At 39.0% G+C, this 13624-nt stretch overlaps 1 protein-coding gene across 1 annotated transcript in view; it reads right to left on the bottom strand.

Moving 5' to 3' along the window:
- Positions 1–13624, bottom strand: part of JMY (junction mediating and regulatory protein, p53 cofactor) — a 91528-nt gene that overhangs the window by 16118 nt on the left and 61786 nt on the right. Inside the window, exons 5-7 of the mRNA XM_026498732.4 lie at positions 9156–9321; positions 8393–8580; positions 6026–6112 (exon numbers count right to left, since the gene is read on the bottom strand). Of these exons, the coding sequence (XP_026354517.1) occupies positions 6026–6112; positions 8393–8580; positions 9156–9321 (441 nt within the window). The remainder of the gene's footprint in view (positions 1–6025; positions 6113–8392; positions 8581–9155; positions 9322–13624) is intronic.

Genomic DNA, 13624 nt, shown 5'->3' with positions numbered 1-13624 from the left:
CTCAAAATTTATACGCTTATCAAGATACTCAATTCTTCAGGAAAAAAACCCACCTTGCTTATAGAGAGTAAGACAAAATTAGAAAATATTAAGAGCAAGGAAACTTTAAGATCACAGAATAAAAAAGGATAACATGTTAAAATACCATCTAAGAGAGTGGTATGTTAGGGGAAGAGCAGCTGAAGATAAAGAAATTCCATTCTTCCATCAAACCCTCATCAACTCCCTGTCACAGCCAGGCCCTATACCAACCCTAGGAAAGCAGCAGGGATGTGTGCACGGTGGTGAGGAAGAACAGGCATGTTCAACAGACCTGGAGGTTTAGTTGTCAAGCACCAAGGAAAAAACGGATCCTGCTGGAGGTAGACGTGGTGAAGAGAGTAAAACTCCCAGAGGAGAGCACAGGCAGTAATCTCTTGGAAAACAGCCTTAGCAACGTTTTTCTAGATAGGTCTCCTCAGGCAAAGGAAACAAAAGCAAAGATCAAGTATTGGGACTACACCAATATAAACAACTTTGGCACAGTGAAGGAAACCACCATCAGAATGAAAAGGCAACCTGCCGAATGGAGGAAGATACTTACAAATGGTATGTCCAGTAAGGAGTTAAAATCCAAAATATATAAAGAACTTAATTCAATATCAAAGAAAATAATAATAATAATCTGCTTTAAAATGGGCAGAGGATTTTTTTAAAGATATGCAAATGGCCAACAGACACATGAAAAAATGCTCAACATCACTAATCATTGGGGAAATGCAAATCAAAAGCACAATGACATATCACCTTACACCTGTCAGAATGGCTAGAATGAAAAAGACAAGAAATAACAAGTGTTGGCAACGATGTGGACAAAAAAGAAGCTTCGTGCACTGTTGGCAGGAGGGTAAACTGGTGCAGCCACTGGACAACAGTATGGAGGTTGCTCAAAAAACTAAAAATAGCAACATCCTATCATACAGTAATTCCGCTTTTGGACATTTACCTAAAGAATATGAAAACACTAATTCAAAAAGATAATACATACCCCTATTTTTATTGCAGCATTATTCACAATAGCCAATATGTAAGCAAAGTGTCCATCAAATGATAAGTGGATGGAGATGGATATATACAATGGAATATTACTCAGCCATAAAAACAATGAGATCGATATCTGTAACATGGACGGACCTAGGGAGTATTATGCGAAGTGAAGTAAGTCAGACAAATACTGTATGATTTCACGTATACGTGGCATTAAGAAACAAAATGAACGAACAAAAAAAGGAAGAAATGGACCCATCAGTACAAAGAACAAACCTGTGGTTTCCAGAGGGGAGAGAGGTGGGCAGGTGGGAAAAAGGGCGTGGAGGGCAATGGAAGGTACAGGCTTCCAGTTATGGAATGAATAACTCACGGGGATAAAAGTACAGCACAGGGAACGCAGTCAGTGGTACTGTGACAGTGCTGTGTGGTGACAGTCGGCAGCTGCGCCTGCAGTGAGGACAGCATGATGTTCGAACTGTCGCATCGGTATGTTGTACACTTGAAACTCAGGTTAACGCTGTGGGTCAACTACACTTCGATTTTAAAATATCTTCTGTTAGAAAAAACTATTACGAACACCAAACTAGCTGAGAGACTACATCTTAACTGTTCAATGCTACAAGGGATTGTAATTATGTGATACCATAGAGATGTTAGCAGTGGCAACCATACTGCAAAAGGAATGTATCAAATCAATATGCTACATCCTAAATTTACACCATGTTGTATGTAAAATATACATCTCAATTTTAAAAAGCTGCCAAAAAAATGGTTTTTAAAAAGCCACTGTAACCAAAATAATCTTAAAACTTCTGATCAGTTTCCACAGACCACAGCTTAAAAGTATTCTGTTTGTACCTTCTTGAAGTGAAACCAGTTAGTTATGAGTGTGATTACATAAAATAAGGATGCATTTTTTAATGGGAAAACTGGCTAGTTTCTCTACCACTATTTCCTTCTCTTACTCAATTTGTCTCTGAGCTTAAAAAAAAAAAGTAGTTTTACATTTTCTTTATTCTGTTTCAGAGCTCACTATAAAATATTAAAATAAACTTCCTTAGTCTTAGTTAAATATTTAATTTGCAAGGACTTCCAGAAGAAATTTTTGAGACAATAATGTTAACATCTAGGAATATGCATTTTAAACCATCCAAGAGATTTTAATAAAGGTGGTTTAAAACTAGCTTTGAAAAACCGTGATTTATTTTCATGTAAGCCAGCTTGCCTTTTCCTACAGTTTGCATGTGAAAGATAAGGGGATGGTTAGTGGGCTCATTCTCCCACACTTAGCATTCTACCCAAAGCTAGTTTTAGGCAGAATTATAAGGCAGATGACATATATCTCTGAGATCCCCTCAAGTACCAGTTTCTTCATTTTTACTCTTCTTTGCCCTAAGAAACTCGTGGAGAAAGGATTTGATACTCATTCCAAAAAAATAATTAGGGGCCCCTGGGTGGTTCCGTCGGTTGTGTCTGCCTCTGACTCAGGTCATGACCCCAGGGAGCACTTGGCTCTCTGCTCTGTGGGATCTGCTTCTCCCTCTCCCTCCTGCTCCTGCTGATAGTGCTCTCTGTCAGATAAATAAAAATCTTAAAAAATATATAATTAGTTACTACATCTACCAAAGTAGTGGCATTTCATCAAAGCCAAAATCTGCATTAATAAGTAACAACGTCTAAGCATGGCTCTCAAGAGCAGTCGGACAGCACAGGTACAGATTTGATAGGAGGCATTCTTATTTGTCTGTCTGGCCCATTATCTACTCTTTGCAAGGCAGCTTCTGAACTATGAAAAGCACAATGAAAGTGCAGAAGTGCAAGAATTAATTTTGCTATTTCTAGTTTCTTGGAGAATGACGAATCTTATAGTTTATGGGTAGTTTGGATACTTTTATGTGTTTAAAATCAAGAGTAAGGGGCAGCTTTAACTAACATGTGCCAAAATGAGCTTAAGGGATTAATACAGACAAATTCAAGCCATTCGGTCTTTAGGGTGACCAACACTACATAAGCATATCTAGTGATACGGTCAGGTCAGCATTTCTACTATTTAATGAAATGTAAATTATTGGTTGAGTAATCTAAGACACGTGTGTCTGAAAAGACTACTATCAGGATAATATACTGCAGTCATAATGAGGTATAGCAATGCTAGTAGAAAAAAAAATTTTTTTTTTAAAGATTTTATTTATTTATTGGACAGAGATAGAGACAGCCAGCGAGAGAGGGAACACAAGCAGGGGGAGTGGGAGAGGAAGAAGCAGGCTCATAGCAGAGGAGCCTGATGTGGGGCTCGATCCCATAACGCCGGGATCACGCCCTGAGCCGAAGGCAGACGCTTAACTGCTATGCCACCCAGGCGCCCCTGGAGTAGAAAATTTCTAATGCAATTTTTTAAAAAAGTGAACTAATGATCTCAGTATATCACAAATACAGAGTAAGTTCCTCAACTTGATAAGGAACATCTACCAAAAACCCTATAGCTAAGCATGGAAGTTAATGGTGAGAAACTAGAAGCCTTCTTGTTACAATCAGGAAAAGAAAAAGATGTCCCCTCTCACCATTTCTTCTTAGTTATTAGCATCATATTGCAAGTCCTAGCTAACAGAAAAAGAGGAGTAAGTAAGAGGTGTACGGATTGGGATAGAAGAAATAAACCTGTCTTCATTTGCAGATCACAAGACTGTTCATGTAGAAAAAACTGAAAGAACCGACAGAAAAAGACAACTCCTGGCACAGGTGAGGGATTACAGCTTGGCTGCAGGATACAAGGTTGACATACAAAAGTCAAATGCTTTCTAATGTACCAGCAACGAACTCAAGTTTAGTATTAACAACTATCTACATTACCACCCCAAAAAGAAAGATTTAGGCACAAATCTAATAATTTAGGTATAAATCTAATAAAATATGTGTAAGATCTATATGAGGCCAATTGCAAAACTTATAGAAGAAATAAAAAAAGATCTAAATAAATGGAGAGCTAATTCCTTGTTTTCAGATAAGATGATACAGGGGCGCCTGGGTGGCTCAGTCGTTAAGCGTCTGCCTTCGGCTCAGGGCATGATCCTGGCTTTATGGGATCGAGCCCCACATCAGGCTCCTCTGCTGGGAGCCTGCTTCTTCCTCTTCCACTCCTCCTGCTTGTGTTCCCTCTCTCGCTGGCTGTCTCTCTGTCAAATAAATACATAAATAAATCTTAAAAAAAAAAAAAAAGAAGATACAGTATTAAGGTGTCCATTATTCTGAAGCTTAACCTATAAATATGATGTAACCCTAGTAAAAAATCTCAGTTGCGTATTTTGCGGTTACTGACTAGCTTTGGAGAAGCAAATGACCCAGATCAATATAACAGAACACAGAGTATAAAACAGACCCAAATATACTTAATCAACTGATCTTTACCAAAAGAGTAAGGGCAATCCAATGGAGAAATGACAGCTTTCGTGGTTTCTTTTTTAAAGAAGTGGTGTTGGAACAACTAGACATTCAGATTTAAAAAGAAGTTAAGCTACAGACCCTATACTCTTTACATACATTAACTTAGAACAGATCACAAACTTAAATGTAAAACTATAAAGCTCCCAAAATGTAACATAGGAGAAAATATAGATGACCTTGGGTTTGGAGAGGACTTTTTAGATATAATAGCACCAAAAGTACAACTCATGAAAGAAAGAAGTGATAAGCTGGACTTCATTAACATTAAAATTAAAAATATTCTGTTCTGCAAGAGATGCTGTCAAGAGAATGAAAGACAAGCCACAAATGTGGAGAAAATATCTGAAAAACCCTATCTGATAAAGGACTGTTATCCAGAATAAAGAATTCTTCCAACTCAATTAAAAGAAAACAAAGAACCCAATTAAAAAACCAGCAAAAGATCTGTACATAACCTCAGCAAAGAAGATGTGCAGATGACAAGAAAGCATTATGAAAAGATGCTCATTGTCACACACCACTAGGGAACTGCCAATTAAATATTCATCAGATACCAACACACTCCTAATTAGAATGGCTAAAATACAAAAACACTGACACAATACCAAATGCTGGTAAGGATGTGGAGCAATAGGAACTCTCATTCACTGCTGGTAGCAATGCAGAATGCTACAGCCACTCTGGAAGACTGTTTCACAGTTTCCTAGAAAATTAAATCAACTCTTACCTTGTGATCCAGCAATTGTGCTCCTTGGTATTTACCCAAGAGATGAAAACTTACGTGCACACAAAAACCTGTATGAATGTGTACATCAACTTCATTCTTAAGTACCAAAACTTGGGAGCAACCAACATGTCTCAGTAGGTGAATCGATAAATAAACTGTGGTGTACCCAGACAGTGGAATATTACCCGGCACTAAAAAGAAATAAACTATCAAGCCATGAAAATGCATGGAGGAAAAAAAAAGAAAGAAAAAGAAAATGGATGGAGTAATCTTAAATGCATATTACTAAGTTATGTCATCTGAAAAGGCTACATACTGTATGATTTCAATTAAACATTCCAGAAAAGGCAAAACTGTGGAGACAGTAAAAAGATCAATGGTAGAAACAGGACATTCACAGGGTGGTGAAAATGTTCTGTATGTTATTGTTAACAGATTCATATCACTATACATTTGCTAAAACCAAGAGAACACACAGCACCAACAATGAACTCTGAACTATGGACTTCGGGTGATAACGATGTATCAACATTGATTCATTGACTGTAACAAAGGTACGACACACAGCGGTTGGTAGAAGAAGCTGTGCGTGTGTGGAGGTAAATGGGAACTGTCCCTATAGTCTACTCAATTTGTCTGAAACGATTCTGAATAATAATGAACATATATATATGCACACATACTGAACTACATACATTCCTATATACATAGAGAGAATTAATGCTAACATCTAGTTATTCACATTTTCTTATTCTCTATAAATCTTATTCACTCTGAGACATGTAAAAATCGAAGTTTTCTTCTAAGTCTCCCCAAGTCCAAACTTACTAGTTGTACTGTGTGATGGGTTCTATATTCATCTTCACTCCGAAGGCGCTGCTGGAACTTTTCATTGTGTTTTGCAATACAAATTTCCTATAAATACATAAAATGTGTTTTAATATAAATGAAACCTGAATGACTCGGAACACCACACCAGAGTTTATTTTATTGCTTTTAATTTTAATCTTAACATGTACCTACATAGCAAAATACCAAGTAGGCCGCCTCTGGTTTTTCAATCTGGAGTACTAAAGCAGCAGAAACCAAATCATGAGGATCTTTAAAAGTATTAACTTCTGTAGAAATCCTTTTTTTTTTTTTTTGGATGGGGAGGGATACAACCAGAGAGAGTAGAAGAGGGTGTCCTTAGATAATCTCAAAGCTCTCTTTAAGCTCTGAAGTCTGTGGCCAAAAGATTCTAAGTCTTACTCTACTCTTTAAACTAGTCTGAAAAAAAAGGATATACAACTCTTGGCTGAAAGTCTGTATTCTAAACTCTGATGGGTTAAAGAACATGATTTTGCCTGGAGTGGCTTAAATAGTAGTAAGAATCTGTAGCTTATGGTCAGAGACTGAATGAGTGAAAAGAGATCTTAAAGATAAAAAAGTCAGAATGATTATTCTAATCACATGAAAATAAAAACATAACAAACTAGGAAATACATGCCTCTTTACAAAACAATGCACTATCATCTGGCAACATTTTCGTGGCACCATGCTACAACTTCCCTTTCCCTCGGTCTTCCTAGAGAAGTCCTCCAGGTAAAAAGATGGCCATTAGTTTCCAACACTCTCAAAACTGTACCAAAAGATCACTCTTCTAACCAGAGAAAGTGACATAATGAATGACCTTTTAAGCCAGTGAACCACATTGTAAGGCAACTTTTTTGTCTTTTTCACCAACACTGGGTTGGCTCTATTGCCTAACAAGTACAGATCCTAAAATTAAACTGCTCAGGACAGTCTCCAGGGGATAACGAAGGTAGTATTTTATGTTTTAAGTAACCTGATATAGTGATACAATGACTCGGGCTTCTAAATCACACAGACCTCAGAAAGAATCCCACCTCTGCACCATAACTAGCTGCTTTTCCTTGGGTGATTTATTTAACTACCAGGAGCCTTAGTCCCCTTGATTACAAAGTAAGAATATAGGTCCCAAGTCCCTTATTTTCAGATTTTAGAAAGGTGGTATATTGCATATACACTACCCAGTTAACTCTAGCAGGATGTGAAACAGCGCCCTATAAATAATACTAACATTTTTGCAATGAAATATATGAATAGTCCACCTAAGTGGGACTATGAAATGGACAACTTCCCTCTCAGCTCAGGTCTGTGTTTGTAACCCAACCAAGTATGAGAACGCTTTTGATTTTTGGAGCTTTCTTGACTTCAGGCAAAAGATTATGATCTCATTTGACTCGTGGTATCATTAAAGAAGATAAAAATGCATAAAGAATAATGTTGTTTCTATTTTTCTTAAAAAGTCCAAACACAAAGCATAGACTTCAAGTCCTCATGGCACAGACAGAGACCATCTTTGTTTTTTCAAGAGGGGAGGCAGGACACGATTTACTTAGTCAGAACTACCCTTGGGTATGCAATTCTATTGTGCATGCTGGATAAACCAAGCACCCTGTGACTGTGGGCGTGTTGACATAGAGACAAGAATTATAGGACAATGTTACATGGAGAGGTGTGTTTTTATCTTTTGTATCATACCGTTGATCTTTTTATCTTTCTTTTTAGGACTTAGTGTTTCTAGTTTCCTCTCTTTCCAGCCACCTTTTGTCATTACTTCTTCTCCCTGCAGACCTGTCACCCTAGGTGGTAGGCTTGGAGGAATGGGGATAAATAAGGATGGGAGAGGACAAGACCACTGAGAGCCCCCGATTCTGTGTGATGTGATGGGTTGCAGCAGATCTGAGGCTGCTGGTATAAACGGGCAGATTCTCCAGGGGTGACTTTCTCTACCTCAGATTTAGATTAATATATTAATTCCTTCAAGAGTGAGGTCAGAAGCAAGACTTCATTGTAGAACAGCACTGGCCTCCTTAAATAATAAGGACCCAGGAATTGCATTACATGGGCTCCTGCAGTCATGCCCTTCAGCAGAGTCACCTTCAGGGTGCCCCCACTGGTGAACAGGCCATTATCACTGGCTGTTCTAATGTGTTTAACAGGGCAGCTCTCGGAAAACTACAAAATGTTAATGGCCTGAGTGTTGAGAAGAGGTAACTCTTAGTTTTAAAACGTGCAAGCATTAGTGACAAACCAGGTTAGAATTATTAGATATGGGTCAAGGACTAAATAATGACTAAAAGCAAGATCTAAAATTCAGGCTGTCTATTCAATAAATACCTATTGTACCTTTTTATTTCTGAGGTAGGCTTTCTTGGCTGAAACCCGTCCACGTCTTGCTTCCAGCTGGCGTGCTTTCTGCTGAAGTTTCTGTAGCTCTTCCCTCTGTAAGTGCACGGACGCTGCCATCTCCTCCTTCTCCAGCATGGCCTCCATGCTTTCGTAAGTGTCATAGTAAACCACTTCATCTCGCTTTTCTAGAACAGGACAGCAACAAGGGGTAGTGGTTAAGGGCATGGGCTATGGAGCCAGAAAGAACAAGGTTCTAATCCACTTATTTGGCTCTGCAACCTCAGGCAACCCCCCCACCTTTTTTAAAATTAAGACTCAGTTTGATCCTTGTACGAAGGTGTTTTCTTTTCTTTTTTTTCTTTCAGTAAGCTCTACACCCAGCATGGGGCTTGAACTCATGACCTCTTGCCTTCCCTGTAAATAGTGATTATTGGGAAATACACCTTCTAGGGTGAGTGTGTGTAGAAAGTGCTTAGCAGTGTCTGGGATACTCTTAAGTGCTCAAAAAATGTTAAGTATCTTCCCTAAAATTCGAAATTTTTCTGGCTGAAACAACCTAACAAAGTGAGCATTTTACGTAAGTAATAACATAGTTGCACTGCTGAGTCTACTTAATGACTTGAGTTTAGGAGCTCCTCTAACAAGTTTTATGTTAAGACTTTTTTAGTCTCAACAGTTTCAAGAGACATAGCTGACAAATACATATATATTTTATGTATTCGATTTATTCTGGATTTACATGCTTGAATGCACACCGTACCCGATATAAGTCTTTTGATGCTTTCCAATTGTGCTGTCAATAGTAACTCTTCACACTTCAGGATTTCAAACTGTACTTCATACAACTGAAGCTGCAGATCATAATAATCAGCTTCTAACTGATCCAATCGGGCTATGGCTTCTGTACCACCCTGCAAACTCTGCATCTGTGTGAAAATAAAATAAAAATATTTCTAGCTGGTAGGGACAAGAACAAAAAATCATGTTATGATTAGAAATGAATACTAATCATACAGCATAAACCCATGAATCAACTGTTCCAAGAAAAAAAGAAGTAAAGATTTTTTTAAAAGATAAGAAAAATAGTAATAATTGAAACATACAGTTTTAGAAATAACTAGGCAAACACGGTAAATTAATTTATATTACAGCTTATGTTTAGAATCTATTATTCTAATTATTATGATATAAATATTAGTAAGTGTCCTTTCCTCTCAAAAGTGGATGTGCTAAGTTATTCAGCTTTCCCTTCCATATACGAATGAGATTATATATGAATGAGTAAAATTAAGCCACACTGGGATAGTTACAACCAAGGGATAAAAGTCTGGTTTCCCTAAACATCCAGAGCTGTGTTGTGCTCCATGGTCACTACCAGGCAAGGTTCTGGAATCTGGTGAGTGGGAAGTAAGGTGAGTGGGTGTGAGAACAACATGACAGAATTGATTTTCTAGAAACTCCTGCAATCTACTGATAACCACTTTAGTATCTTTAAATAAAGGCACTCAGGATTCTAAATCCAACCTACAGTGGGACTCAGATTTCTAAGCATGTCTCATGAAGTGGTGATTGGTTTTACATGAAGTTTGCTTGGTTGGTTGCTTGGGTTTTGGTCCTGAAAATACAGGGAGAAGAGATTTTGCCAGGCATTAGAAGGAAATTACCATCAGCAAAGTATGCTTCCGATATTAGTTCCCAACCCCATTATTTCCAGAGATTCCTACTTGGCTCTATGGAGAAACGTGGCAGTATGAAGGAGCTGACAGAATGGCTTTTCAGGAGTCTGTGAAGCACAAGCACGTGATAGAGTAAAGCATGCCTCCCAGAACACTTCTTCTAAGAATATAGTGCTACCACTTCGGCAGTTTACAGGTTCATGCTGAGAAACTCCAGGACACCACTGGCCCACGTACCAGTGTGCCCTGGGGGAACTAACAGCCTCGGTGAGGAGGCCCTGGCCTCAACTGGCAATGCAGTGACTACCAAAGGGGTGGAAGAGAAAGAGAGGAAAATGAGGGAAATATTTTGTGAGCTCATGTGAGGGGTCATCTGGGGCTCCCAGGATACTAAGGAGACACTTGGCTGGTACTCTTGGGACAGTTGTGGCAGCAAAGACAGTTCTGATTGCTGCAAAATAATCCGTTCTGTCTGGTGAGGTTGGTGAAACAAGTTAGCACACAGAGAGAGTATGTTTTAAACAAGAGTCCAGCCTTTCCTTTACATTCCAGATACCCAACACAGTCTTACCTAAAGACTAATTTATTTTTAGCACATAATTTCAAGTTCCCTTTAAACTGCAAAGCAACATGGGATGCCTGGGTGGCTCAGTAGGTTAAGCGTCTGCCATTGGCTCAAGTCATGATCTTGGGGTCCTGAGACCGAGCCTTGAGTCAGGCTCCCCACTCAGCAGGGAGTCTGCTTCTCCCTCTCCCTCTGCCCCTCCCCCTAGCCATGCATGTCCTCACGCTCTCTCAAATAAATAAAATCTTAAAAAAACAAAACAAAACCCTGCAAAGCAATAGTTGCGCTGTCATCTAAATGTCCAATGGTACAATCAGGTTAATTAAATACATTATTTAATAAATGTTATAAAAATATTATAAATATTTAATGAATTATAAGCCAGAGATTCTGTTGCATTAGGAAGTATTTCATGACTGACGAACAATAAATACAGAACAAACCACAAAAGGGTTTCATTACAGTGGCTTGTAGAGGAGAATGTTGACAAAATGAAATCCTGCTGTTTTTGTCCTAAGTCATAAAACAGGAATCTAGGTGTGATTTCTTTCCTCAGACTCCCAGTCTTGCTTTCAATTATAAACATCCCTTTGCATACTGTCTTGGGTCTCTTTTCCAGCTCTGAGGACTACAGCTCCAGAAGCCATAATCCATAATCCTCTGTTATCAGTACCACACTTTCTGTGAGCACAGAAGGCTCTATTCTCTAGGTAGGGAATTAAATCAGTTAAGATAAAACCTTAGTATGAATCGGTCTAGAAAACCTTCTCGTAAGATCAGTTCCAGTGACAATGTTCGGATAGAGATCTGGGCTGTTAGTTTCACCGTCACTATCTTTAGTTTTGTCCAGTTGGAAAGAACCATTTAGGTGCCATGTTCTTAACACTCTGCTACGGCTTCCTGTAGCACTCTCTAAGTTTGACTCTCTTGTCTAATATTTTGGCTGAGGAAAAAATTTGAGAGCCCCCCTGTTGACATACCTTTACACTGTCAGCCAATATCAAATACCAAACTGAGAAAGGATGGGGTGTTTGCTTAGAAGAAGTGACCTCACCCCCAATGTTCTGATTTACCGAGTTCTATTCAAAGCAAGCGACTCCAGAGGTGGATCTGCAAGGACAAGATTTCATCAGAGGCAGAAGTGCAGACTAAGGATCTGCTGAATTCCAGCCTCTGAGAAAACAAACAATAGGGCAGCGGTGGGCATCAGGGCAAGTAAAAGGGTTGTAAGACTTTAGGAGAGAGGACTAAGCTAAGGAGAAAGGGATAAGAGATAAACCAGGGAAATCTGGAAAGGCAAAACTGTCCTCTGAGGTTTATTTAACTTTAACAGTGAGGCAAAATCCTCAGTGAAAGACATGCAGAGATAGGGAATGCTATGCTGCACCAAATCTCTTCCCCATATTATCTGTAATTTCCAGACTGACTTTTTCCTAGTACCTACTTCAGCTGACAGCCACAAAACTAAGGGAACAGGAATCCAGAGTGAAAGGAGTACTATTTCTGGACAATGGACCAGTGTAGAGAAAGTAGGTGCCACAGCTGGGGCAACTTCTTTATGCCTGAGAGCACCGCTGGGCAAGAAGGAAGCCTAGAAAGTAGGTTAAGCGCTCAAAGGTGACAATCGAATGCCAATGAAAACTTTGCCACCTTGAAATTTCACTCAGCTCAACTTTTACCTTCTGAAAACACAAACTTTAAAAAAAAAAAAGGATCTATTTATATTTGAGGGAGAGAGTGCTTGCATGTGCATGCAAGAGGGCAAGAGCACGTGAGCCAGGGGAGGGGTGAGGGGTGGGGGAGAGAGAGAATCCCAGGCAGACTCCCCACTGAGTGCAAGCCCACAAACCCGAGATCACAACCCAAGCCAAAAACGAGATCTGGACGCTAAACTGAGTCACCCAGGTGCCCCCTCAATAAACAAACTTTTTGATATCAGGATATCAAGACCCCGAAACAAACTGCCTTCCCACTGTGACCCAGGTAGTACCAGCAATTTTGGAGCCTGACCCAATTCTCCCAATTCCTATAAGAATGGCCTTTCCACTAGACAAAAGTAGGGAGAAGCATTCTAGTAAGTACAGAAAAGGAAAGAAAGCAAAATGTTTTTACAGTAAATCTAGGAAGAAAATTAAGCATCAACGAATGTCCATACATCCATATAAGTACATCACACACTACTGACCCGACTGATCATTCCCACATTAACAATGTAACGATTTTCTTGTGTACCCTATTTTGACGATAGAAAATCATGAAACCAGACATAGAGTAACTTATACAAACTACTGCCCCTGTCCCGCCTTTCACCCTATTGTGCTAGAAAAACCTCATAACATGTGAGGGGCTATGAAAAATAAAGCTTTCAGAGTATCTGTGGATGGAGTCATTCATTCAAGAAATATTCACTGGGCACTTGGTGCTGTTTAAATTACAGAGTATGGCAGTTAGCACTAAAGGAAGTGAGGGGTCAGAGTAGTCATGAAAACCATGCATAGCACAAGAGAAATAACATTAAAGGCAAGCTCAGCAAGCTCTCAGTCAAGACCAGCCCTTTTATTATGTGGCAATGATAGTACATGAGAAATGGTAGTAGACAAACCTGTGTATAGAGTTTCTACCAATAACAGCTACACAAATATGGAGAATACACATAAACAGAAGGAATTACAGGGAATTCCACATTTCAGAAATCTTAGAAAACGGAAAATAGCCATAATTTCTTTAATGTCAAAATCTAATCTCACAATCCATTTGTAGGAAGATATGATCTGAACTGACGTGGATCTCTATTTATTCTATTTAATATAAGTATGTTTCATTCGTGGAATAGTAACACTTCTCTGGAAGTTATATATCCTAAATTATCTAAAATCGGAAAAACTTAGAATTCAAAACAGATCTGGGGTCGCCTGCATGGTTCAGTTGGTTAAGCATCTGCCTTTGGCTCAGGTCATGATCCCAGGGTCCTGTCAGCATCGGGGACCT

Source organism: Ursus arctos, unplaced genomic scaffold, assembly GCF_023065955.2.
Source record: "Ursus arctos isolate Adak ecotype North America unplaced genomic scaffold, UrsArc2.0 scaffold_5, whole genome shotgun sequence".
In the NCBI taxonomy this organism is placed as follows: domain Eukaryota; kingdom Metazoa; phylum Chordata; class Mammalia; order Carnivora; family Ursidae; genus Ursus; species Ursus arctos.
The sequence above is the reverse complement of the archived record's forward strand: the minus strand, read 5'-3'. Positions and strand labels throughout refer to the sequence as shown.